The 27,500-nt window shown below is 50.9% G+C and overlaps 1 protein-coding gene across 1 annotated transcript in view; it reads right to left on the reverse strand.

The window, feature by feature from the left end:
* Positions 1 to 2,990: 2,990 nt before the first annotated feature.
* Positions 2,991 to 27,500, reverse strand: part of grapa (GRB2 related adaptor protein a) — a 29,478-nt gene continuing 4,968 nt past the window's right edge. Inside the window, exons 3-4 of the mRNA XM_082976100.1 lie at positions 5,924 to 6,092; positions 2,991 to 5,320 (exon numbers count right to left, since the gene is read on the reverse strand). Of these exons, the coding sequence (XP_082832226.1) occupies positions 5,141 to 5,320; positions 5,924 to 6,092 (349 nt within the window). The 3' untranslated portion in view covers positions 2,991 to 5,140. The remainder of the gene's footprint in view (positions 5,321 to 5,923; positions 6,093 to 27,500) is intronic.

Below are 27,500 nucleotides of genomic sequence, written 5' to 3' on the forward strand. Positions count from 1 at the left end.
CAGTCTCTCTCCAGTCTCTCTCCAGTCTCTCTCCAGTCTCTCTCCAGCTGCTGTCTCTCTCCAGTCTCTCTCCAGTCTCTCTCCAGTCTCTCTCCAGTCTTTCTCCAGTCTCTCTCCAGCTGCTGTCTCTCTCCAGTCTCTCTCCAGTCTCTCTCCAGTCTCTCTCCAGTCTCTCTCCAGTCTCTCTCCAGCTGCTGTCTCTCTCCAGTCTCTCTCCAGTCTCTCTCCAGTCTCTCTCCAGTCTCTCTCCAGTCTCTCTCCAGTCTTTCTCCAGCTGCTGTCTCTCTCCAGTCTCTCTCCAGTCTTTCTCCAGCTGCTGTCTCTCTCCAGTCTCTCTCCAGCTGCTGTCTCTCTCCAGTCTCTCTCCAGACTCTCTCCAGTCTCTCTCCAGTCTCTCTCCAGTCTCTCTCCAGTCTCTCTCCAGCTGCTGTCTCTCTCCAGTCTCTCTCCAGACTCTCTCCAGTCTCTCTCCAGTCTCTCTCCAGTCTCTCTCCAGTCTCTCTCCAGTTGCTGTCTCTCTCCAATCTCTCTCCAGACTCTCTCCAGTCTCTCTCCAGTCTCTCTCCAGTCTCTCTCCAGTCTCTCTCCAGCTGCTGTCTCTCTCCAGTCTCTCTCCAGACTCTCTCCAGTCTCTCTCCAGTCTCTCTCCAGTCTCTCTCCAGCTGCTGTCTCTCTCCAGTCTCTCTCCAGACTCTCTCCAGTCTCTCTCCAGTCTCTCTCCAGTCTCTCTCCAGCTGCTGTCTCTCTCCAGTCTCTCTCCAGTCTCTCTCCAGTCTCTCTCCAGCTGCTGTCTCTCTCCAGTCTCTCTCCAGTCTCTCTCCAGTCTCTCTCCAGTCTCTCTCCAGTCTCTCTCCAGTCTCTCTCCAGTCTTTCTCCAGCTGCTGTCTCTCTCCAGTCTCTCTCCAGTCTTTCTCCAGCTGCTGTCTCTCTCCAGTCTCTCTCCAGCTGCTGTCTCTCTCCAGTCTCTCTCCAGACTCTCTCCAGTCTCTCTCCAGTCTCTCTCCAGTCTCTCTCCAGTCTCTCTCCAGCTGCTGTCTCTCTCCAGTCTCTCTCCAGACTCTCTCCAGTCTCTCTCCAGTCTCTCTCCAGTCTCTCTCCAGTTGCTGTCTCTCTCCAGTCTCTCTCCAGACTCTCTCCAGTCTCTCTCCAGTCTCTCTCCAGTCTCTCTCCAGTCTCTCTCCAGCTGCTGTCTCTCTCCAGTCTCTCTCCAGACTCTCTCCAGTCTCTCTCCAGTCTCTCTCCAGTCTCTCTCCAGCTGCTGTCTCTCTCCAGTCTCTCTCCAGACTCTCTCCAGTCTCTCTCCAGTCTCTCTCCAGTCTCTCTCCAGTCTCTCTCCAGTCTCTCTCCAGCTGCTGTCTCTCTCCAGTCTCTCTCCAGTCTCTCTCCAGTCTCTCTCCAGACTCTCTCCAGTCTCTCTCCAGTCTCTCTCCAGTCTCTCTCCAGTCTCTCTCCATTCTCTCTCCACTCTCTCCTCAGTCTCTCTCCAGTCTCTCTCCAGTCTCTCTCCAGTCTCTCTCCAGTCTCTCTGTCTCTCCTCTCATTTTAATATCAGTCAGTAGTTTGATTGACAAGTCAGTGATATATGGGGCGGGGCAGTGGTAGATGGGGCGGGGTTCGTTGTAGATGGGGCGGGGGCAGGGGCAGATGGGGGTGGGGCAGTGGTAGATGGGGCGGGGTTCGTTGTAGATGGGGGCGGGGTCATTGGTAGATGGGGCGGGGCAGATGGGGGTGGGGTCCGTTGTAGATGGGGGCGGGGTCCATTGTAGATGGGGGAGGGGTCCGTTGTAGATGGGGGCGGGTTCCGTTGTAGATGGGGGCGGGGTCATTGGTAGACGGCCTGGACATACTCCGGGGGGAAGAATCCGACGCGTCCATGACAACGGCCTCTCCAGCGCAGCGAATCGGAACAGTCGAGCAGGTCGATGATATCACCGCGGAGGAAGCGTAGCTGGGAGGGGTGGTGGGGGGTGAAGTCAAACAGAGCGTGGGCGTGGTGGGGGAGCTGGAGGGGGGGGGGGGGTACAGGACAGGGTTAGACCAATGATGAATACAAACCCTGACAGACTGCTGTTACCGTGTTGTCCTGACAGACTGCTGTTACCGTGTTGTCCTGACAGACTGCTGTTACCGTGTTGTCCTTTACAGACTGCTGTTACCGTGTTGTCCTGACAGACTGCTGTTACCGTGTTGTCCTGACAGACTGCTGTTACCGTGTTGTCCTGACAGACTGCTGTTACCGTGTTGTCCTTTACAGACTGCTGTTACCGTGTTGTCCTGACAGACTGCTGTTACCGTGTTGTCCTGACAGACTGCTGTTACCGTGTTGTCCTGACAGACTGCTGTTACCGTGTTGTCCTGACAGACTGCTGTTACCGTGTTGTCCTGACAGACTGCTGTTACCGTGTTGTCCTGACAGACTGCTGTTACCGTGTTGTCCTGACAGACTGCTGTTACCGTGTTGTCCTTTACAGACTGCTGTTACCGTGTTGTCCTGACAGACTGCTGTTACCGTGTTGTCCTGACAGACTGCTGTTACCGTGTTGTCCTGACAGACTGCTGTTACCGTGTTGTCCTGACAGACTGCTGTTACCGTGTTGTCCTTTACAGACTGCTGTTACCGTGTTGTCCTGACAGACTGCTGTTACCGTGTTGTCCTGACAGACTGCTGTTACCGTGTTGTCCTTTACAGTGTTTGGTACAGCAGGTGTGTTGTTCACTAACTCACTAACACAGTCATCTCTTACTGCTACAGAGAACACAGGGCACACACACACACACACACACACACACACACACACACACACACACACACACACACACACACACACACACACACACACACACACACCACACACACACACACACACACACACACACACACACACACACAGGTCCTAGTGGAATGTGTGGTGTGAGTGGCATCAGTGTTGCTCTGCTCTCTGGTCCATATTCCACAGTGAGATGGCTTTTCTCCTGGAGGCTCCTCAGCTCTCTGGTCCTCTCATGTCTCCCTGATGGCATTTTTTCCTCTGTCTCTCTCCAGTCTCTCTCCAGCTGCTGTCTCTCTCCAGTCTCTCTCCAGTCTCTCTCCAGTCTCTCTCCAGTCTCTCTCCAGTCTCTCTCCAGTCTCTCTCCAGCTGCTGTCTCTCTCCAGTCTCTCTCCAGTCTCTCTCCAGTCTCTCTCCAGTCTCTCTCCAGTCTCTCTCCAGCTGCTGTCTCTCTCCAGTCTCTCTCCAGTCTCTCTCCAGTCTCTCTCCAGTCTCTCTCCAGTCTCTCTCCAGCTGCTGTCTCTCTCCAGTCTCTCTCCAGTCTCTCTCCAGTCTCTCTCCAGCTGCTGTCTCTCTCCAGTCTCTCTCCAGTCTCTCTCCAGTCTCTCTCCAGTCTCTCTCCAGCTGCTGTCTCTCTCCAGTCTCTCTCCAGTCTCTCTCCAGTCTCTCTCCAGACTCTCTCCAGTCTCTCTCCAGACTCTCTCCAGTCTCTCTCCAGTCTCTCTCCAGTCTCTCTCCAGACTCTCTCCAGTCTCTCTCCAGTCTCTCTCCAGTGTCTCTCCAGTCTCTCTCCAGTCTCTCTCCAGACTCTCTCCAGTCTCTCTCCAGTCTCTCTTCAGTCTCTCTCCAGTCTCTCTCCAGTCTCTCTCCAGTCTCTCTTCAGTCTCTCTCTAGTCTCTCCAGTCTCTCTCCAGTCTCTCTCCAGTCTCTCTCCAGTCTCTCTCCAGTCTCTCTCCAGCTGCTGTCTCTCTCCAGTCTCTCTCCAGTCTCTCTCCAGTCTCTCTCCAGTCTCTCTCCAGTCTCTCTTCAGTCTCTCTCCAGTCTCTCTCCAGTCTCTCTCCAGTCTCTCTTCAGTCTCTCTCTAGTCTCTCCAGTCTCTCTCCAGTCTCTCTCCAGTCTCTCTTCAGTCTCTCTCCAGTCTCTCTCCAGTCTCTCTCCAGTCTCTCTTCAGTCTCTCTCCAGTCTCTCTCCAGTCTCTCTCCAGTCTCTCTCTAGTCTCTCCAGTCTCTCTCCAGTCTCTCTTCAGTCTCTCTCCAGTCTCTCTCTAGTCTCTCCAGTCTCTCTCCAGTCTCTCTCCAGTCTCTCTCCAGTCTCTCCAGTCTCTCTTCAGTCTCTCTCTAGTCTCTCCAGTCTCTCTCCAGTCTCTCTCCAGTCTCTCTTCAGTCTCTCTCCAGTCTCTCTCCAGTCTCTCTCCAGTCTCTCTCCAGTCTCTCTTCAGTCTCTCTCCAGTCTCTCTCCAGTCTCTCTCCAGTCTCTCTCCAGACTCTCTCCAGTCTCTCTCCAGACTCTCTCCAGTCTCTCTCCAGTCTCTCTTCAGTCTCTCTTCAGTCTCTCTCCAGTCTCTCTCTAGTCTCTCCAGTCTCTCTCCAGTCTCTCTCCAGTCTCTCTCCAGTCTCTCTTCAGTCTCTCTCCAGTCTCTCTCCAGTCTCTCTCCAGTCTCTCTCCAGACTCTCTCCAGTCTCTCTCCAGACTCTCTCCAGTCTCTCTCCAGTCTCTCTTCAGTCTCTCTTCAGTCTCTCTCCAGTCTCTCTCTAGTCTCTCCAGTCTCTCTCCAGTCTCTCTCCAGTCTCTCTTCAGTCTCTCTCCAGTATCTCTCCAGTCTCTCTCCAGTCTCTCTCCAGTCTCTCTCCAGTCTCTCTTCAGTCTCTCTCCAGTCTCTCTCCAGTCTCTCTCCAGTCTCTCTCCAGTCTCTCTTCAGTCTCTCTCCAGTCTCTCTCCAGTCTCTCTCCAGTCTTTCTCCAGTCTCTCTCCAGTCTCTCTCTAGTCTCTCCAGTCTCTCTCCAGTCTCTCTTCAGTCTCTCTCCAGTCTCTCCTCAGTCTCTCTCCAGTCTCTCTTCAGTCTCTCTGTCTTTCTGTCTCTCCTCTCATTTTAATATGGTCTGTCCCGGTCCCAGAGTCTGTGTTCAATCATGACAGGTCAGTGGTAGATGGGGGTGGAGTCAGTAGTTTGATTGACAGGTCAGTGGTAGATGTGTGTGGAGTCAGTAGTTTGATTGACAGGTCAGTGATATATGGGGCGGGGCCGTAGTAGATGGGGGCGGGGGCAGATGGGGGTGGGGGTGGGGTCCATTGTAGATGGGGGTGGGGTCATTGGTAGATGGGGGTGGGGTTCGCTGTAGATGGGGCGGGGTCCGTTGTAGATGGGGGCGGGGTCATTGGTAGACGGCCTGGACATACTCCGGGGGGAAGAATCCGACGCGTCCATGACAACGGCCTCTCCAGCGCAGCGAATCGGAACAGTCGAGCAGGTCGATGATATCACCGCGGAGGAAGCGTAGCTGGGAGGGGTGGTGGGGGGTGAAGTCAAACAGAGCGTGGGCGTGGTGGGGGAGCTGGAGGGGGGGGGGGTACAGGACAGGGTTAGACCAATGATGAATACAAACCCTGCTGATGCTATGCACGTCTCAGACCAGGCTAGTAATGTTCAGACCAGGCTAGTAATGTTCAGACCAGGCTAGTACTGTTCAGACCAGGCTGGTACTGTTCAGACCAGGCTGGTACTGTTCAGACCAGGCTAGTATTGTTCATACCAGGCTAGTACTGTTCAGACCAGGCTAGTACTGTTCAGACCAGGCTAGTACTGTTCAGACCAGGCTAGTAATGTTCAGACCAGGCTAGTAATGTTCAGACCAGGCTAGTAATGTTCAGACCAGGCTAGTATTGTTCAGACCAGGCTAGTAATGTTCAGACCAGGCTAGTAAGAGAGGGGTGGTAGAGACAGAGAGAGAGAAATAACAGAATAGAGAGGTAGAGAGAGGTAGAGAGACAGAGAGAGAGAGAGAGAGAGAGACAGAGAGAGAGAGAGGAAGGTTGAGAGAGAGAGGTAGAGAGGTAGAGAGAGAGAGGTAGAGAGGTAGAGAGAGAGAGAGAGAGAGAGAGAGAGAGAGAGAGACAGAGAGATTAATTGAAATGTAATTGATATGTTCAGTTGTTACCCTGGCACATTGTTCTGGGTCTCGTAGGACGACGATTCCCTCCTTGGCGATGCTGTTGCTATGATAGAACTCCACCATCTGGTTCAGAGAGAAGAACATCTCCTCCCAAACAAAGTACTGTCCTGACCTGTCCTGGAGCACCTTGAAGTGCTGCACATGGTCCCCATAACTAGAGGGAGACAGGGGGAGAGAGAGAGAGAGAGACAGAGAGACAGAGAGAGGAGGAAGAGAGAGGAGAGAGAGAGAGAGAGAGAGAGAGGAGGAAGAGGAGGAAGAGAGAGAGGAGGAAGAGAGAGAGACAGAGAGACAGAGAGACAGAGAGAGAGGAGGAAGAGAGAGAGAGAGAGAGAGAGCACACTATTAGCACACTACCCCTATGTTAAGAGAGGGGGGGTTAACGAGGGGTGGAAACTCAGGATACTAGACAACGAAGACTCAGCTAATATAAATCTCTATAAGTCTGGAACAGTAATGGTACAGGGTAACCCCCCCCCCAAACAGGTTCAGCTGGACTCCCACCTAATCAAAGAATCAGCCTCTCTTGAGAAAGATACCTCCCCCAGCCCCGAACGGGTCAGACCAGACCTCTTCATTATACAACCCCCACAGACGAGCCACCCCCAGACCTCTTCATTATATAACCCCCACAGACCAGCCACCCCCAGACCTCTTCATTATACAACCCCCACAGACCAGCCACCCCCAGACCTCTTCATTATATAACCCCCACAGACCAGCCACCCCCAGACCTCTTCATTATACAACCCCCACAGACCAGCCACCCCCAGACCTCTTCATTATACAACCCCCACAGACCAGCAACCCCCAGACCTCTTCATTATATAACCCCCACAGACAAGCCACCCCCAGACCTCTTCATTATATAACCCCCACAGGCCAGCAACCCCCAGACCTCTTCATTATATAACCCCCACAGACGAGCCACCCCCAGACCTCTTCATTATATAACCCCCACAGATGAGCCACCCCCAGACCTCTTCATTATATAACCCCCACAGGCCAGCAACCCCCAGACCTCTTCATTATATAACCCCCACAGACGAGCCACCCCCAGACCTCTTCATTATATAACCCCCACAGACGAGCCATCCCCAGACCTCTTCATTATATAACCCCCACAGACGAGCCACCCCAGACCTCTTCATTATACAACCCCCACAGACGAGTCACCCCCAGACCTCTTCATTATACAACCCCCACAGACGAGTCACCCCCAGACCTCTTCATTATATAACCCCCACAGACGAGCCACCCCCAGACCTCTACATTATATAACCCCCACAGACGAGTCACCCCCAGACCTCTTCATTATATAACCCCCACAGACAAGCCACCCCCAGATCTCTACATTATATAACCCCCACAGACGAGTCACCCCCAGACCTCTTCATTATATAACCCCCACAGACAAGCCACCCCCAGACCTCTTCAATATACAACCCCTCCCAGACCAGGGAGACTCCCCTCCCCTCCCCTCCCAGACCAGGGAGACTCCCCTCCCCTCCCAGACCAGGGAGACACCCTCCCCTCCCCTCCCAGACCAGGGAGACTCCCCTCCCAGACCAGGGAGACTCCCCTCCCAGACCAGGGAGACTCCCCTCCCAGACCAGGGAGCCTCCCCTCCCCTCCCAGACCAGGGAGACTCCCCTCCCAGACCAGGGAGACTCCCCTCCCAGACCAGGGAGCCTCCCCTCCCCTCCCAGACCAGGGAGACTCCCCTCCCAGACCAGGGAGACTCCCCTCCCCTCCCAGACCAGGGAGACTCCCCTCCCCTCCCCTCCCAGACCAGGGAGACTCCCCTCCCAGACCAGGGAGACTCCCCTCCCAGACCAGGGAGACTCCCCTCCCCTCCCAGACCAGGGAGACTCCCCTCCCAGACCAGGGAGACTCCCCTCCCCTCCCAGACCAGGGAGACTCCCCTCCCCTCCCAGACCAGGGAGACTCCCCTCCCCTCCCCTCCCAGACCAGGGAGACTCCCCTCCCCTCTTCTCCCAGACCAGGGAGACTCCCCTCCCCTCCCAGACCAGGGAGACTCCCCTCCCCTCTTCTCCCAGACCAGGGAGACTCCCCTCCCAGACCAGGGAGACTCCCCTCCCCTCTTCTCCCAGACCAGGGAGACTCCCCTCCCCTCCCAGACCAGGGAGACTCCCCTCCCCTCCCCTCCTAGACCAGGGAGACTCCCCTCCCCTCCCCTCCTAGACCAGGGAGACTCCCCTCCCCTCCCAGACCAGGGAGACTCCCCTCCCCTCCCAGACCAGGGAGACTCCCCTCCCCTCCCCTCCTAGACCAGGGAGACTCCCCTCCCCTCCCAGACCAGGGAGACTCCCCTCCCCTCCCCTCCCAGACCAGGGAGACTCCCCTCCCCTCTTCTCCCAGACCAGGGAGACTCCCCTCCCCTCCCAGACCAGGGAGACTCCCCACCCCTCCCAGACCTGTGGGACACCCCCCCCTAAGCCAACCATGCCCACACCCAATTTAGGCCCCCTCAGATCAGACCCATGCCCCCCCCCCCCCCCCCCCAAAGAGGACCTCATTATAAATATCCTCCTGTGTGCTACCTATATCCCCCCACTAGAATCCCCCATACTATAACGATGCCAGCTTCTCCATCCTACCTATATCCCCCCAATATAATCCCCCATACTATAACGATGCCAGCTTCTCCATCCTACCTATATCCCCCCACTAGAATCCCCCATACTATAATGAAGACAGCTTCTCCATCCTACCTATATCCCCCCACTAGAATCCCCCATACTATAACGATGCCAGCTTCTCCATCCTGGAGGGGGAAATCAATCATTCCCTCCCCAAATATGCCCCCCTTAGACACAACTATGACAAAAACAACTAACAAAAAATGGGTGACAACTCCTGCAGCTCTGTCGCACGCTGGGTATGTACATAGTCTACTTTATCACTGAGATCACCCCAGAGTCTCTCAGAGCGTTCACAGTCAGTCCACTGACACCCCTATCAGATCACAGCTAAATCACAGTCTACTTTAACAGAGAAATACTCAATCATGAGGCATCAAAGCCAAAGGAACTGAGTAACATAAAGAAATGCTATAGATGGAAGGAAAGTAGTGTGGAAACCTACCAAACAACAATTAGGCAACGACAAATTCAATCCCTTCTAGAACAACTTCCTGGACAAAACGTTCCACTGTAATAGTGAAGGTGTAAACTTGGCAGTAGAAAATGTTAACAGTATATTTGACCTCTCAGCTTCCCTCCATCAAATCTAAAAAAAAATGTCAAACAGAAAACTGAAGAAAATTAACAACAATGACAAATGTTTTGATGAAGAATGCAAAAACCTATGAAAGAAATGGAGAAACCTGTCCAACCCCAAAAAACACAGAGAACCAGAAAACCCCCCTGAGTCCACGTCTTCTTCTATGGTGAATCACTAAAACAATTACAGAAATACCCTAAAAGAAGGAACGTCATAAATCTATCCAAAATGGAGATGTATAAACCACTTCTCCAATCTATCTATAACGAAGAACAAACAGCAAAAACATATAAATGATCAAATACAAATCTTAGAATCAACTATTAAAGACCAGAAGCCACTGGATTCTCCAATTACATTGAATGAACTACAGGACAAAACACAAACCCTCCAACACCAAAAGGCCTGTGGTGTTGATGGGATCCTCAATGAAATGATAAAATATACAGACCACAAATTCCAATTGGCTATACTTAAACTCTTTAACATCATCCTCAGCTCTGGCATCTTCCCCCGATATTTTGGAACCAAGGACTGATCACCTCAATCCACAAAAGTGGAGATAAATTTGACTCCAAAAACTGGCCTGGTCCTAGATGACTTGGTAGAGCGGTGTGAGGAATCACACTTGGTCCTCAATACCAGTAAGACCAAAGAGATGTGTGTATAGACTTCAGGAAGTGTACAACACCTACCACTGTAACATCTATATCAGAGGTCAGGACATAGAGAGTGTAGAGGAATAGAGATATCTGTGTGTCCTCTTGGACAATAAGTTTCAGTGGTGTAAATGTACAGACCTGATCTACAACAAGAGCCAACAGAGATTGTACTTTCTCAAAAAGCTGGGATATTTTTAAAGTAGACTGTACTGACTGTGTTTTATCTAATCTTTCATTGAGAGTATTTTAACTTTTTGTATTGTTTTGTTGGTTTGGCAATGCCACTGTCAGCCAGAGAAATTTGCTGAGAAGGATTATTACCACAGCAAGCAAGGTACTTGGAGTGAAACAGACAGGCCTGGATGAGATCTTTAAGGTCAGGTCCATCAGCAAGCCACCCCTGTACCTGGACGTTGAACTACTCCCCTCTGGGTGCAGGTATAGGGCACCCCTCAGCAGGAAAAACACAACTAGACAATCATTTATGCCAGGTGTGATATCCCTCCTAAATAGCTCGGGCTAATGTTCCTATAGACCCAGTAAGGCTAACAGGCTAATGTTCCTATCCACCCAGTAAGGCCAGCAGGCTAATGTTCCTATCCACCCAGTAAGGCCAGCAGGCTAATGTTCCTATCCACCCAGTAAGGCTAACAGGCTAATGTTCCTATCCACCCAGTAAGGCCAGCAGGCTAATGTTCCTATCCACCCAGTAAGGCTAACAGGCTAATGTTCCTATCCACCCAGTAAGGCTAACAGGCTAATGTTCCTATCCACCCAGTAAGGCTAACAGGCTAATGTTCCTATCCACCCAGTAAGGCCAGCAGGCTAATGTTCCTATCCACCCAGTAAGGCTAACAGGCTAATGTTCCTATCCACCCAGTAAGGCCAGCAGGCTAATGTTCCTATCCACCCAGTAAGGCTAACAGGCTAATGTTCCTATCCACCCAGTAAGGCCAGCAGGCTAATGTTCCTATCCACCCAGTAAGGCTAACAGGCTAATGTTCCTATCCACCCAGTAAGGCCAGCAGGCTAATGTTCCTATCCACCCAGTAAGGCTAACAGGCTAATGTTCCTATCCACCCAGTAAGGCCAGCAGGCTAATGTTCCTATCCACCCAGTAAGGCTAACAGGCTAATGTTCCTATCCACCCAGTAAGGCCAGCAGGCTAATGTTCCTATCCACCCAGTAAGGCCAGCAGGCTAATGTTCCTATCCACCCAGTAAGGCTAACAGGCTAATGTTCCTATCCACCCAGTAAGGCTAACAGGCTAATGTTCCTATCCACCCAGTAAGGCCAGCAGGCTAATGTTCCTATAGACCCAGTAAGGCTAACAGGCTAATGTTCCTATCCACCCAGTAAGGCTAACAGGCTAATGTTCCTATCCACCCAGTAAGGCTAACAGGCTAATGTTCCTATCCACCCAGTAAGGCCAGCAGGCTAATGTTCCTATCCACCCAGTAAGGCCAGCAGGCTAATGTTCCTATCCACCCAGTAAGGCCAGCAGGCTAATGTTCCTATCCACCCAGTAAGGCCAGCAGGCTAATGTTCTTATAGACCCAGTAAGGCCAGCAGGCTAATGTTCCTATCCACCCAGTAAGGCCAGCAGGCTAATGTTCCTATCCACCCAGTAAGGCTAACAGGCTAATGTTCCTATCCACCCAGTAAGGCTAACAGGCTAATGTTCCTATCCACCCAGTAAGGCCAGCAGGCTAATGTTCCTATCCACCCAGTAAGGCCAGCAGGCTAATGTTCCTATAGACCCAGTAAGGCCAGCGGGCTAATGTTCCCTATCCACCCAGTAAGGCCAGCAGGCTAATGTTCCTATAGACCCAGTAAGGCCAGCAGGCTAATGTTCCTATCCACCCAGTAAGGCCAGCGGGCTAATGTTCCTATCCACCCAGTAAGACCAGCGGGCTAATGTTCCTATCCACCCAGTAAGGCCAGCAGGCTAATGTTCCTATCCACCCAGTAAGGCCAGCAGGCTAATGTTCCTATCCACCCAGTAAGGCCAGCAGGCTAATGTTCCTATCCACCCAGTAAGGCCAGCAGGCTAATGTTCCTATCCACCCAGTAAGGCCAGCAGGCTAATGTTCCTATCCACCCAGTAAGGCTAACAGGCTAATGTTCCTATCCACCCAGTAAGGCTAACAGGCTAATGTTCCTATAGACCCAGTAAGGCCAGCAGGCTAATGTTCCTATCCACCCAGTAAGGCTAACAGGCTAATGTTCCTATCCACCCAGTAAGGCTAACAGGCTAATGTTCCTATCCACCCAGTAAGGCCAGCAGGCTAATGTTCCTATAGACCCAGTAAGGCTAACAGGCTAATGTTCCTATCCACCCAGTAAGGCCAGCAGGCTAATGTTCCTATCCACCCAGTAAGGCCAGCAGGCTAATGTTCCTATCCACCCAGTAAGGCTAGCAGGCTAATGTTCCTATCCACCCAGTAAGGCTAACAGGCTAATGTTCCTATCCACTCAGTAAGGCTAACAGGCTAATGCTCCTATCCACCCAGTAAGGCTAACAGGCTAATGTTCCTATCCACCCAGTAAGGCTAACAGGCTAATGTTCCTATCCACCCAGTAAGGCCAAAAGGCTAATGTTCCTATAGACCCAGTAAGGCTAACAGGCTAATGTTCCTATCCACCCAGTAAGGCTAACAGGCTAATGTTCCTATCCACCCAGTAAGGCCAGCAGGCTAATGTTCCTATCCACCCAGTAAGGCCAGCAGGCTAATGTTCCTATCCACCCAGTAAGGCTAACAGGCTAATGTTCCTATCCACCCAGTAAGGCCAGCAGGCTAATGTTCCTATCCACCCAGTAAGGCTAACAGGCTAATGTTCCTATCCACCCAGTAAGGCCAGCAGGCTAATGTTCCTATCCACCCAGTAAGGCCAGCAGGCTAATGTTCCTATAGACCCAGTAAGGCTAACAGGCTAATGTTCCTATCCACCCAGTAAGGCCAGCAGGCTAATGTTCCTATAGACCCAGTAAGGCCAGCAGGCTAATGTTCCTATCCACCCAGTAAGGCCAGCAGGCTAATGTTCCTATCCACCCAGTAAGGCTAACAGGCTAATGTTCCTATCCACCCAGTAAGGCTAACAGGCTAATGTTCCTATCCACCCAGTAAGGCTAACAGGCTAATGTTCCTATCCACCCAGTAAGGCCAGCAGGCTAATGTTCCTATCCACCCAGAAAGGCCAGCAGGATAATGTTCCTATCCACCCAGTAAGGCCAGCAGGCTAATGTTCCTATCCACCCAGTAAGATCAGCAGGCTAATGTTCCTATCCACCCAGTAAGGCCAGCAGGCTAATGTTCCTATAGACCCAGTAAGGCCAGCGGGCTAATGTTCCTATCCACCCAGTAAGGCCAGCAGGCTAATGTTCCTATAGACCCAGTAAGGCCAGCAGGCTAATGTTCCTATCCACCCAGTAAGGCCAGCAGGCTAATGTTCCTATCCACCCAGTAAGACCAGCGGGCTAATGTTCCTATCCACCCAGTAAGGCCAGCAGGCTAATGTTCCTATCCACCCAGTAAGGCTAACAGGCTAATGTTCCTATCCACCCAGTAAGGTTGGCAGGCTAATGTTCCTATCCACCCAGTAAGGCTAACAGGCTAATGTTCCTATCCACCCAGTAAGGCCAGCAGGCTAATGTTCCTATAGACCCAGTAAGGCTAGCAGGCTAATGTTCCTATAGACCCAGTAAGGCTAACAGGCTAATGTTCCTATCCACCCAGTAAGGCTAACAGGCTAATGTTCCTATCCACCCAGTAAGGCCAGCAGGCTAATGTTCCTATCCACCCAGTAAGGCTAACAGGCTAATGTTCCTATCCACCCAGTAAGGCTAACAGGCTAATGTTCCTATCCACCCAGTAAGGCTAACAGGCTAATGTTCCTATCCACCCAGTAAGGCTAACAGGCTAATGTTCCTATCCACCCAGTAAGGCCAGCAGGCTAATGTTCCTATCCACCCAGTAAGGCTAACAGGCTAATGTTCCTATCCACCCAGTAAGGCCAGCAGGCTAATGTTCCTATCCACCCAGTAAGGCTAACAGGCTAATGTTCCTATCCACCCAGTAAGGCCAGCAGGCTAATGTTCCTATCCACCCAGTAAGGCTAACAGGCTAATGTTCCTATCCACCCAGTAAGGCCAGCAGGCTAATGTTCCTATCCACCCAGTAAGGCCAGCAGGCTAATGTTCCTATCCACCCAGTAAGGCTAACAGGCTAATGTTCCTATCCACCCAGTAAGGCTAACAGGCTAATGTTCCTATCCACCCAGTAAGGCCAGCAGGCTAATGTTCCTATAGACCCAGTAAGGCTAACAGGCTAATGTTCCTATCCACCCAGTAAGGCTAACAGGCTAATGTTCCTATCCACCCAGTAAGGCCAGCAGGCTAATGTTCCTATCCACCCAGTAAGGCCAGCAGTCTAATGTTCCTATCCACCCAGTAAGGCCAGCAGGCTAATGTCCTATCCACCCAGTAAGGCCAGCAGGCTAATGTTCCTATAGACCCAGTAAGGCCAGCAGGCTAATGTTCCTATCCACCCAGTAAGGCCAGCAGGCTAATGTTCCTATCCACCCAGTAAGGCTAACAGGCTAATGTTCCTATCCACCCAGTAAGGCTAACAGGCTAATGTTCCTATCCACCCAGTAAGGCCAGCAGGCTAATGTTCCTATCCACCCAGTAAGGCCAGCAGGCTAATGTTCCTATAGACCCAGTAAGGCCAGCGGGCTAATGTTCCCTATCCACCCAGTAAGGCCAGCAGGCTAATGTTCCTATAGACCCAGTAAGGCCAGCAGGCTAATGTTCCTATCCACCCAGTAAGGCCAGCGGGCTAATGTTCCTATCCACCCAGTAAGACCAGCGGGCTAATGTTCCTATCCACCCAGTAAGGCCAGCAGGCTAATGTTCCTATCCACCCAGTAAGGCCAGCAGGCTAATGTTCCTATCCACCCAGTAAGGCCAGCAGGCTAATGTTCCTATCCACCCAGTAAGGCCAGCAGGCTAATGTTCCTATCCACCCAGTAAGGCCAGCAGGCTAATGTTCCTATCCACCCAGTAAGGCTAACAGGCTAATGTTCCTATCCACCCAGTAAGGCTAACAGGCTAATGTTCCTATAGACCCAGTAAGGCCAGCAGGCTAATGTTCCTATCCACCCAGTAAGGCCAGCAGGCTAATGTTCCTATCCACCCAGTAAGGCTAGCAGGCTAATGTTCCTATCCACCCAGTAAGGCTAACAGGCTAATGTTCCTATCCACTCAGTAAGGCTAACAGGCTAATGCTCCTATCCACCCAGTAAGGCTAACAGGCTAATGTTCCTATCCACCCAGTAAGGCTAACAGGCTAATGTTCCTATCCACCCAGTAAGGCCAAAAGGCTAATGTTCCTATAGACCCAGTAAGGCTAACAGGCTAATGTTCCTATCCACCCAGTAAGGCTAACAGGCTAATGTTCCTATCCACCCAGTAAGGCCAGCAGGCTAATGTTCCTATCCACCCAGTAAGGCCAGCAGGCTAATGTTCCTATCCACCCAGTAAGGCTAACAGGCTAATGTTCCTATCCACCCAGTAAGGCCAGCAGGCTAATGTTCCTATCCACCCAGTAAGGCTAACAGGCTAATGTTCCTATCCACCCAGTAAGGCCAGCAGGCTAATGTTCCTATCCACCCAGTAAGGCCAGCAGGCTAATGTTCCTATAGACCCAGTAAGGCTAACAGGCTAATGTTCCTATCCACCCAGTAAGGCCAGCAGGCTAATGTTCCTATAGACCCAGTAAGGCCAGCAGGCTAATGTTCCTATCCACCCAGTAAGGCCAGCAGGCTAATGTTCCTATCCACCCAGTAAGGCTAACAGGCTAATGTTCCTATCCACCCAGTAAGGCTAACAGGCTAATGTTCCTATCCACCCAGTAAGGCTAACAGGCTAATGTTCCTATCCACCCAGTAAGGCCAGCAGGCTAATGTTCCTATCCACCCAGAAAGGCCAGCAGGATAATGTTCCTATCCACCCAGTAAGGCCAGCAGGCTAATGTTCCTATCCACCCAGTAAGATCAGCAGGCTAATGTTCCTATCCACCCAGTAAGGCCAGCAGGCTAATGTTCCTATAGACCCAGTAAGGCCAGCGGGCTAATGTTCCTATCCACCCAGTAAGGCCAGCAGGCTAATGTTCCTATAGACCCAGTAAGGCCAGCAGGCTAATGTTCCTATCCACCCAGTAAGGCCAGCAGGCTAATGTTCCTATCCACCCAGTAAGACCAGCGGGCTAATGTTCCTATCCACCCAGTAAGGCCAGCAGGCTAATGTTCCTATCCACCCAGTAAGGCTAACAGGCTAATGTTCCTATCCACCCAGTAAGGTTGGCAGGCTAATGTTCCTATCCACCCAGTAAGGCTAACAGGCTAATGTTCCTATCCACCCAGTAAGGCCAGCAGGCTAATGTTCCTATCCACCCAGTAAGACCAGCGGGCTAATGTTCCTATCCACCCAGTAAGGCCAGCAGGCTAATGTTCCTATCCACCCAGTAAGGCTAACAGGCTAATGTTCCTATCCACCCAGTAAGGCTAACAGGCTAATGTTCCTATCCACCCAGTAAGGCTAACAGGCTAATGTTCCTATCCACTCAGTAAGGCTAGCAGGCTAATGTTCCTATCCACCCAGTAAGGCTAGCAGGCTAATGTTCCTATCCACCCAGTAAGGCTAACAGGCTAATGTTCCTATCCACCCAGTAAGGCCAGCAGGCTAATGTTCCTATCCACCCAGTAAGGCCAGCAGGCTAATGTTCCTATCCACCCAGTAAGGCCAGCAGGCTAACGTTCCTATCCACCCAGTAAGGCTAACAGGCTAATGTTCCTATCCACCCAGTAAGGCCAGCAGGCTAATGTTCCTATCCACCCAGTAAGGCCAGCAGGCTAATGTTCCTATCCACCCAGTAAGGCCAGCAGGCTAATGTTCCTATCCACCCAGTAAGGCTAACAGGCTAATGTTCCTATCCACCCAGTAAGGCTAACAGGCTAATGTTCCTATCCACCCAGTAAGGCCAGCAGGCTAATGTTCCTATAGACCCAGTAAGGCTAACAGGCTAATGTTCCTATCCACCCAGTAAGGCTAACAGGCTAATGTTCCTATCCACCCAGTAAGGCCAGCAGGCTAATGTTCCTATCCACCCAGTAAGGCCAGCAGGCTAATGTTCCTATAGACCCAGTAAGGCTAACAGGCTAATGTTCCTATCCACCCAGTAAGGCCAGCAGGCTAATGTTCCTATAGACCCAGTAAGGCCAGCAGGCTAATGTTCCTATCCACCCAGTAAGGCCAGCAGGCTAATGTTCCTATCCACCCAGTAAGGCTAACAGGCTAATGTTCCTATCCACCCAGTAAGGCTAACAGGCTAATGTTCCTATCCACCCAGTAAGGCCAGCAGGCTAATGTTCCTATCCACCCAGAAAGGCCAGCAGGATAATGTTCCTATCCACCCAGTAAGGCCAGCAGGCTAATGTTCCTATCCACCCAGTAAGATCAGCAGGCTAATGTTCCTATCCACCCAGTAAGGCTAACAGGCTAATGTTCCTATCCACCCAGTAAGGCTAACAGGCTAATGTTCCTATCCACCCAGTAAGGCCAGCAGGCTAATGTTCCTATCCACCCAGTAAGGCTAACAGGCTAATGTTCCTATCCACCCAGTAAGGCTAACAGGCTAATGTTCCTATCCACCCAGTAAGGCCAGCAGGCTAATGTTCCTATCCACCCAGTAAGGCTAGCAGGCTAATGTTCCTATCCACCCAGTAAGGCTAACAGGCTAATGTTCCTATCCACCCAGTAAGGCTAACAGGCTAATGTTCCTATCCACCCAGTAAGGCTAACAGGCTAATGTTCCTATCCACCCAGTAAGGCCAGCAGGCTAATGTTCCTATCCACCCAGTAAGGCTAACAGGCTAATGTTCCTATCCACCCAGTAAGGCTAACAGGCTAATGTTCCTATCCACCCAGTAAGGCTAACAGGCTAATGTTCCTATCCACCCAGTAAGGCCAGCAGGCTAATGTTCCTATCCACCCAGTAAGGCCAGCAGGCTAATGTTCCTATCCACCCAGTAAGGCCAGCAGGCTAATGTTCCTATAGACCCAGTAAGGCCAGCGGGCTAATGTTCCTATCCACCCAGTAAGGCCAGCAGGCTAATGTTCCTATCCACCCAGTAAGGCCAGCAGGCTAATGTTCCTATAGACCCAGTAAGGCCAGCGGGCTAATGTTCCTATCCACCCAGTAAGGCCAGCAGGCTAATGTTCCTATAGACCCAGTAAGGCTAACAGGCTAATGTTCCTATCCACCCAGTAAGGCCAGCAGGCTAATGTTCCTATAGACCCAGTAAGGCCAGCAGGCTAATGTTCCTATCCACCCAGTAAGGCCAGCAGGCTAATGTTCCTATCCACCCAGTAAGGCTAACAGGCTAATGTTCCTATCCACCCAGTAAGGCTAACAGGCTAATGTTCCTATCCACCCAGTAAGGCTAACAGGCTAATGTTCCTATCCACCCAGTAAGGCCAGCAGGCTAATGTTCCTATCCACCCAGAAAGGCCAGCAGGATAATGTTCCTATCCACCCAGTAAGGCCAGCAGGCTAATGTTCCTATCCACCCAGTAAGATCAGCAGGCTAATGTTCCTATCCACCCAGTAAGGCCAGCAGGCTAATGTTCCTATAGACCCAGTAAGGCCAGCGGGCTAATGTTCCTATCCACCCAGTAAGGCCAGCAGGCTAATGTTCCTATAGACCCAGTAAGGCCAGCAGGCTAATGTTCCTATCCACCCAGTAAGGCCAGCAGGCTAATGTTCCTATCCACCCAGTAAGACCAGCGGGCTAATGTTCCTATCCACCCAGTAAGGCCAGCAGGCTAATGTTCCTATCCACCCAGTAAGGCTAACAGGCTAATGTTCCTATCCACCCAGTAAGGTTGGCAGGCTAATGTTCCTATCCACCCAGTAAGGCTAACAGGCTAATGTTCCTATCCACCCAGTAAGGCCAGCAGGCTAATGTTCCTATAGACCCAGTAAGGCTAGCAGGCTAATGTTCCTATAGACCCAGTAAGGCTAACAGGCTAATGTTCCTATCCACCCAGTAAGGCTAACAGGCTAATGTTCCTATCCACCCAGTAAGGCCAGCAGGCTAATGTTCCTATCCACCCAGTAAGGCTAACAGGCTAATGTTCCTATCCACCCAGTAAGGCTAACAGGCTAATGTTCCTATCCACCCAGTAAGGCTAACAGGCTAATGTTCCTATCCACCCAGTAAGGCTAACAGGCTAATGTTCCTATCCACCCAGTAAGGCCAGCAGGCTAATGTTCCTATCCACCCAGTAAGGCTAACAGGCTAATGTTCCTATCCACCCAGTAAGGCCAGCAGGCTAATGTTCCTATCCACCCAGTAAGGCTAACAGGCTAATGTTCCTATCCACCCAGTAAGGCCAGCAGGCTAATGTTCCTATCCACCCAGTAAGGCTAACAGGCTAATGTTCCTATCCACCCAGTAAGGCCAGCAGGCTAATGTTCCTATCCACCCAGTAAGGCCAGCAGGCTAATGTTCCTATCCACCCAGTAAGGCTAACAGGCTAATGTTCCTATCCACCCAGTAAGGCTAACAGGCTAATGTTCCTATCCACCCAGTAAGGCCAGCAGGCTAATGTTCCTATAGACCCAGTAAGGCTAACAGGCTAATGTTCCTATCCACCCAGTAAGGCTAACAGGCTAATGTTCCTATCCACCCAGTAAGGCCAGCAGGCTAATGTTCCTATCCACCCAGTAAGGCCAGCAGTCTAATGTTCCTATCCACCCAGTAAGGCCAGCAGGCTAATGTCCTATCCACCCAGTAAGGCCAGCAGGCTAATGTTCCTATAGACCCAGTAAGGCCAGCAGGCTAATGTTCCTATCCACCCAGTAAGGCCAGCAGGCTAATGTTCCTATCCACCCAGTAAGGCTAACAGGCTAATGTTCCTATCCACCCAGTAAGGCTAACAGGCTAATGTTCCTATCCACCCAGTAAGGCCAGCAGGCTAATGTTCCTATCCACCCAGTAAGGCCAGCAGGCTAATGTTCCTATAGACCCAGTAAGGCCAGCGGGCTAATGTTCCCTATCCACCCAGTAAGGCCAGCAGGCTAATGTTCCTATAGACCCAGTAAGGCCAGCAGGCTAATGTTCCTATCCACCCAGTAAGGCCAGCGGGCTAATGTTCCTATCCACCCAGTAAGACCAGCGGGCTAATGTTCCTATCCACCCAGTAAGGCCAGCAGGCTAATGTTCCTATCCACCCAGTAAGGCCAGCAGGCTAATGTTCCTATCCACCCAGTAAGGCCAGCAGGCTAATGTTCCTATCCACCCAGTAAGGCCAGCAGGCTAATGTTCCTATCCACCCAGTAAGGCCAGCAGGCTAATGTTCCTATCCACCCAGTAAGGCTAACAGGCTAATGTTCCTATCCACCCAGTAAGGCTAACAGGCTAATGTTCCTATAGACCCAGTAAGGCCAGCAGGCTAATGTTCCTATCCACCCAGTAAGGCCAGCAGGCTAATGTTCCTATCCACCCAGTAAGGCTAGCAGGCTAATGTTCCTATCCACCCAGTAAGGCTAACAGGCTAATGTTCCTATCCACTCAGTAAGGCTAACAGGCTAATGCTCCTATCCACCCAGTAAGGCTAACAGGCTAATGTTCCTATCCACCCAGTAAGGCTAACAGGCTAATGTTCCTATCCACCCAGTAAGGCCAAAAGGCTAATGTTCCTATAGACCCAGTAAGGCTAACAGGCTAATGTTCCTATCCACCCAGTAAGGCTAACAGGCTAATGTTCCTATCCACCCAGTAAGGCCAGCAGGCTAATGTTCCTATCCACCCAGTAAGGCCAGCAGGCTAATGTTCCTATCCACCCAGTAAGGCTAACAGGCTAATGTTCCTATCCACCCAGTAAGGCCAGCAGGCTAATGTTCCTATCCACCCAGTAAGGCTAACAGGCTAATGTTCCTATCCACCCAGTAAGGCCAGCAGGCTAATGTTCCTATCCACCCAGTAAGGCCAGCAGGCTAATGTTCCTATAGACCCAGTAAGGCTAACAGGCTAATGTTCCTATCCACCCAGTAAGGCCAGCAGGCTAATGTTCCTATAGACCCAGTAAGGCCAGCAGGCTAATGTTCCTATCCACCCAGTAAGGCCAGCAGGCTAATGTTCCTATCCACCCAGTAAGGCTAACAGGCTAATGTTCCTATCCACCCAGTAAGGCTAACAGGCTAATGTTCCTATCCACCCAGTAAGGCTAACAGGCTAATGTTCCTATCCACCCAGTAAGGCCAGCAGGCTAATGTTCCTATCCACCCAGAAAGGCCAGCAGGATAATGTTCCTATCCACCCAGTAAGGCCAGCAGGCTAATGTTCCTATCCACCCAGTAAGATCAGCAGGCTAATGTTCCTATCCACCCAGTAAGGCCAGCAGGCTAATGTTCCTATAGACCCAGTAAGGCCAGCGGGCTAATGTTCCTATCCACCCAGTAAGGCCAGCAGGCTAATGTTCCTATAGACCCAGTAAGGCCAGCAGGCTAATGTTCCTATCCACCCAGTAAGGCCAGCAGGCTAATGTTCCTATCCACCCAGTAAGACCAGCGGGCTAATGTTCCTATCCACCCAGTAAGGCCAGCAGGCTAATGTTCCTATCCACCCAGTAAGGCTAACAGGCTAATGTTCCTATCCACCCAGTAAGGTTGGCAGGCTAATGTTCCTATCCACCCAGTAAGGCTAACAGGCTAATGTTCCTATCCACCCAGTAAGGCCAGCAGGCTAATGTTCCTATCCACCCAGTAAGACCAGCGGGCTAATGTTCCTATCCACCCAGTAAGGCCAGCAGGCTAATGTTCCTATCCACCCAGTAAGGCTAACAGGCTAATGTTCCTATCCACCCAGTAAGGCTAACAGGCTAATGTTCCTATCCACCCAGTAAGGCTAACAGGCTAATGTTCCTATCCACTCAGTAAGGCTAGCAGGCTAATGTTCCTATCCACCCAGTAAGGCTAGCAGGCTAATGTTCCTATCCACCCAGTAAGGCTAACAGGCTAATGTTCCTATCCACCCAGTAAGGCCAGCAGGCTAATGTTCCTATCCACCCAGTAAGGCCAGCAGGCTAATGTTCCTATCCACCCAGTAAGGCCAGCAGGCTAACGTTCCTATCCACCCAGTAAGGCTAACAGGCTAATGTTCCTATCCACCCAGTAAGGCCAGCAGGCTAATGTTCCTATCCACCCAGTAAGGCCAGCAGGCTAATGTTCCTATCCACCCAGTAAGGCCAGCAGGCTAATGTTCCTATCCACCCAGTAAGGCTAACAGGCTAATGTTCCTATCCACCCAGTAAGGCTAACAGGCTAATGTTCCTATCCACCCAGTAAGGCCAGCAGGCTAATGTTCCTATAGACCCAGTAAGGCTAACAGGCTAATGTTCCTATCCACCCAGTAAGGCTAACAGGCTAATGTTCCTATCCACCCAGTAAGGCCAGCAGGCTAATGTTCCTATCCACCCAGTAAGGCCAGCAGGCTAATGTTCCTATAGACCCAGTAAGGCTAACAGGCTAATGTTCCTATCCACCCAGTAAGGCCAGCAGGCTAATGTTCCTATAGACCCAGTAAGGCCAGCAGGCTAATGTTCCTATCCACCCAGTAAGGCCAGCAGGCTAATGTTCCTATCCACCCAGTAAGGCTAACAGGCTAATGTTCCTATCCACCCAGTAAGGCTAACAGGCTAATGTTCCTATCCACCCAGTAAGGCCAGCAGGCTAATGTTCCTATCCACCCAGAAAGGCCAGCAGGATAATGTTCCTATCCACCCAGTAAGGCCAGCAGGCTAATGTTCCTATCCACCCAGTAAGATCAGCAGGCTAATGTTCCTATCCACCCAGTAAGGCTAACAGGCTAATGTTCCTATCCACCCAGTAAGGCTAACAGGCTAATGTTCCTATCCACCCAGTAAGGCCAGCAGGCTAATGTTCCTATCCACCCAGTAAGGCTAACAGGCTAATGTTCCTATCCACCCAGTAAGGCTAACAGGCTAATGTTCCTATCCACCCAGTAAGGCCAGCAGGCTAATGTTCCTATCCACCCAGTAAGGCTAGCAGGCTAATGTTCCTATCCACCCAGTAAGGCTAACAGGCTAATGTTCCTATCCACCCAGTAAGGCTAACAGGCTAATGTTCCTATCCACCCAGTAAGGCTAACAGGCTAATGTTCCTATCCACCCAGTAAGGCCAGCAGGCTAATGTTCCTATCCACCCAGTAAGGCTAACAGGCTAATGTTCCTATCCACCCAGTAAGGCTAACAGGCTAATGTTCCTATCCACCCAGTAAGGCTAACAGGCTAATGTTCCTATCCACCCAGTAAGGCCAGCAGGCTAATGTTCCTATCCACCCAGTAAGGCCAGCAGGCTAATGTTCCTATCCACCCAGTAAGGCCAGCAGGCTAATGTTCCTATAGACCCAGTAAGGCCAGCGGGCTAATGTTCCTATCCACCCAGTAAGGCCAGCAGGCTAATGTTCCTATCCACCCAGTAAGGCCAGCAGGCTAATGTTCCTATAGACCCAGTAAGGCCAGCGGGCTAATGTTCCTATCCACCCAGTAAGGCCAGCAGGCTAATGTTCCTATAGACCCAGTAAGGCCAGCAGGCTAATGTTCCTATCCACCCAGTAAGGCCAGCAGGCTAATGTTCCTATCCACCCAGTAAGGCCAGCGGGCTAATGTTCCTATCCACCCAGTAAGGCCAGCAGGCTAATGTTCCTATCCACCCAGTAAGGCTAACAGGCTAATGTTCCTATCCACCCAGTAAGGCTAGCAGGCTAATGTTCCTATCCACCCAGTAAGGCTAACAGGCTAATGTTCCTATCCACCCAGTAAGGCCAGCAGGCTAATGTTCCTATAGACCCAGTAAGGCTAACAGGCTAATGTTCCTATCCACCCAGTAAGGCCAGCAGGCTAATGTTCCTATCCACCCAGTAAGGCCAGCAGGCTAATGTTCCTATCCACCCAGTAAGGCTAGCAGGCTAATGTTCCTATCCACCCAGTAAGGCTAACAGGCTAATGTTCCTATCCACTCAGTAAGGCTAACAGGCTAATGCTCCTATCCACCCAGTAAGGCTAACAGGCTAATGTTCCTATCCACCCAGTAAGGCTAACAGGCTAATGTTCCTATCCACCCAGTAAGGCCAGCAGGCTAATGTTCCTATAGACCCAGTAAGGCTAACAGGCTAATGTTCCTATCCACCCAGTAAGGCCAGCAGGCTAATGTTCCTATCCACCCAGTAAGGCTAGCAGGCTAATGTTCCTATCCACCCAGTAAGGCTAACAGGCTAATGTTCCTATCCACCCAGTAAGGCCAGCAGGCTAATGTTCCTATCCACCCAGTAAGGCTAGCAGGCTAATGTTCCTATCCACCCAGTAAGGCTAACAGGCTAATGTTCCTATCCACCCAGTAAGGCTAACAGGCTAATGTTCCTATCCACCCAGTAAGGCTAACAGGCTAATGTTCCTATCAACCCAGTAAGGCCAGCAGGCTAATGTTCCTATACACCCAGTAAGGCTAACAGGCTAATGTTCCTATCCACCCAGTAAGGCTAACAGGCTAATGTTCCTATCCACCCAGTAAGGCTAACAGGCTAATGTTCCTATCCACCCAGTAAGGCCAGCAGGCTAATGTTCCTATCCACCCAGTAAGGCTAACAGGCTAATGTTCCTATCCACCCAGTAAGGCCAGCAGGCTAATGTTCCTATCCACCCAGTAAGGCTAACAGGCTAATGTTCCTATCCACCCAGTAAGGCCAGCAGGCTAATGTTCCTATCCACCCAGTAAGGCCAGCAGGCTAATGTTCCTATCCACCCAGTAAGGCTAACAGGCTAATGTTCCTATCCACCCAGTAAGGCTAACAGGCTAATGTTTCTATCCACCCAGTAAGGCCAGCAGGCTAATGTTCCTATCCACCCAGTAAGGCTAACAGGCTAATGTTCCTATCCACCCAGTAAGGCTAGCAGGCTAATGTTCCTATCCACCCAGTAAGGCTAACAGGCTAATGTTCCTATCCACCCAGTAAGGCCAGCAGGCTAATGTTCCTATCCACCCAGTAAGGCTAACAGGCTAATGTTCCTATCCACCCAGTAAGGCTAACAGGCTAATGTTCCTATCCACCCAGTAAGGCTAACAGGCTAATGTTCCTATCCACCCAGTAAGGCCAGCAGGCTAATGTTCCTATCCACCCAGTAAGGCTAACAGGCTAATGTTCCTATCCACCCAGTAAGGCCAGCAGGCTAATGTTCCTATCCACCCAGTAAGGCTAACAGGCTAATGTTCCTATCCACCCAGTAAGGCCAGCAGGCTAATGTTCCTATCCACCCAGTAAGGCCAGCAGGCTAATGTTCCTATCCACCCAGTAAGGCTAACAGGCTAATGTTCCTATCCACCCAGTAAGGCTAACAGGCTAATGTTTCTATCCACCCAGTAAGGCCAGCAGGCTAATGTTCCTATCCACCCAGTAAGGCTAACAGGCTAATGTTCCTATCCACCCAGTAAGGCTAGCAGGCTAATGTTCCTATCCACCCAGTAAGGCTAACAGGCTAATGTTCCTATCCACCCAGTAAGGCTAACAGGCTAATGTTCCTATCAACCCAGTAAGGCCAGCAGGCTAATGTTCCTATACACCCAGTAAGGCTAACAGGCTAATGTTCCTATCCACCCAGTAAGGCTAACAGGCTAATGTTCCTATCCACCCAGTAAGGCTAACAGGCTAATGTTCCTATCCACCCAGTAAGGCCAGCAGGCTAATGTTCCTATCCACCCAGTAAGGCTAACAGGCTAATGTTCCTATCCACCCAGTAAGGCCAGCAGGCTAATGTTCCTATCCACCCAGTAAGGCTAACAGGCTAATGTTCCTATCCACCCAGTAAGGCCAGCAGGCTAATGTTCCTATCCACCCAGTAAGGCCAGCAGGCTAATGTTCCTATCCACCCAGTAAGGCTAACAGGCTAATGTTCCTATCCACCCAGTAAGGCTAACAGGCTAATGTTTCTATCCACCCAGTAAGGCCAGCAGGCTAATGTTCCTATCCACCCAGTAAGGCTAACAGGCTAATGTTCCTATCCACCCAGTAAGGCTAGCAGGCTAATGTTCCTATCCACCCAGTAAGGCTAACAGGCTAATGTTCCTATCCACCCAGTAAGGCCAGCAGGCTAATGTTCCTATCCACCCAGTAAGGCTAACAGGCTAATGTTCCTATCCACCCAGTAAGGCTAACAGGCTAATGTTCCTATCCACCCAGTAAGGCTAACAGGCTAATGTTCCTATCCACCCATAAGGCAATCAGGCTAATGTTCCTATCCACCCAGTAAGGCCAGCAGGCTAATGTTCCTATCCACCCAGTAAGGCTAACAGGCTAATGTTCCTATCCACCCAGTAAGGCTAACAGGCTAATGTTCCTATCCACCCAGTAAGGCTAACAGGCTAATGTTCCTATCCACCCAGTAAGGCTAACAGGCTAATGTTCCTATCCACCCAGTAAGGCTAACAGGCTAATGTTCCTATCCACCCAGTAAGGCTAACAGGCTAATGTTCCTATCCACCCAGTAAGGCTAACAGGCTAATGTTCCTATCCACCCAGTAAGGCCATCAGGCTAATGTTCCTATCCACCCAGTAAGGCTAACAGGCTAATGTTCCTATCCACCCAGTAAGGCTAACAGGCTAATGTTCCTATCCACCCAGTAAGGCCAGCAGGCTAATGTTCCTATCCACCCAGTAAGGCTAACAGGCTAATGTTCCTATCCACCCAGTAAGGCTAACAGGCTAATGTTCCTATCCACCCAGTAAGGCTAACAGGCTAATGTTCCTATCCACCCAGTAAGGCTAACAGGCTAATGTTCCTATCCACCCAGTAAGGCTAACAGGCTAATGTTCCTATAGACCCAGTAAGGCTAACAGGCTAATGTTCCTATCCACCCAGTAAGGCTAACAGGCTAATGTTCCTATCCACCCAGTAAGGCCAGCAGGCTAATGTTCCTATCCACCCAGTAAGGCCAGCAGGCTAATGTTCCTATCCACCCAGTAAGGCTAACAGGCTAATGTTCCTATCCACCCAGTAAGGCCAGCAGGCTAATGTTCCTATCCACCTAGTAAGACCAGCAGGCTAATGTTCCTATAGACCCAGTAAGGCTAACAGGCTAATGTTCCTATCCACCCAGTAAGGCTAAAAGGCTAATGTTCCTATCCACCCAGTAAGGCTAACAGGCTAATGTTCCTATCCACCCAGTAAGGCTAACAGGCTAATGTTCCTATCCACCCAGTAAGGCCAGCAGGCTAATGTTCCTATCCACCCAGTAAGGCTAACAGGCTAATGTTCCTATCCACCCAGTAAGGCCAGCAGGCTAATGTTCCTATCCACCCAGTAAGGCCAGCAGGCTAATGTTCCTATCCACCCAGTAAGGCTAACAGGCTAATGTTCCTATCCACCCAGTAAGGCTAACAGGCTAATGTTCCTATCCACCCAGTAAGGCTAACAGGCTAATGTTCCTATCCACCCAGTAAGGCTATCAGGCTAATGTTCCTATCCACCCAGTAAGGCTAACAGGCTAATGTTCCTATCCACCCAGTAAGGCCAGCAG

This window comes from Salmo salar, chromosome 06 (genome assembly GCF_965601325.2).
Source record: "Salmo salar chromosome 06, fSalSal1, whole genome shotgun sequence".
Lineage (NCBI taxonomy): Eukaryota > Metazoa > Chordata > Actinopteri > Salmoniformes > Salmonidae > Salmo > Salmo salar.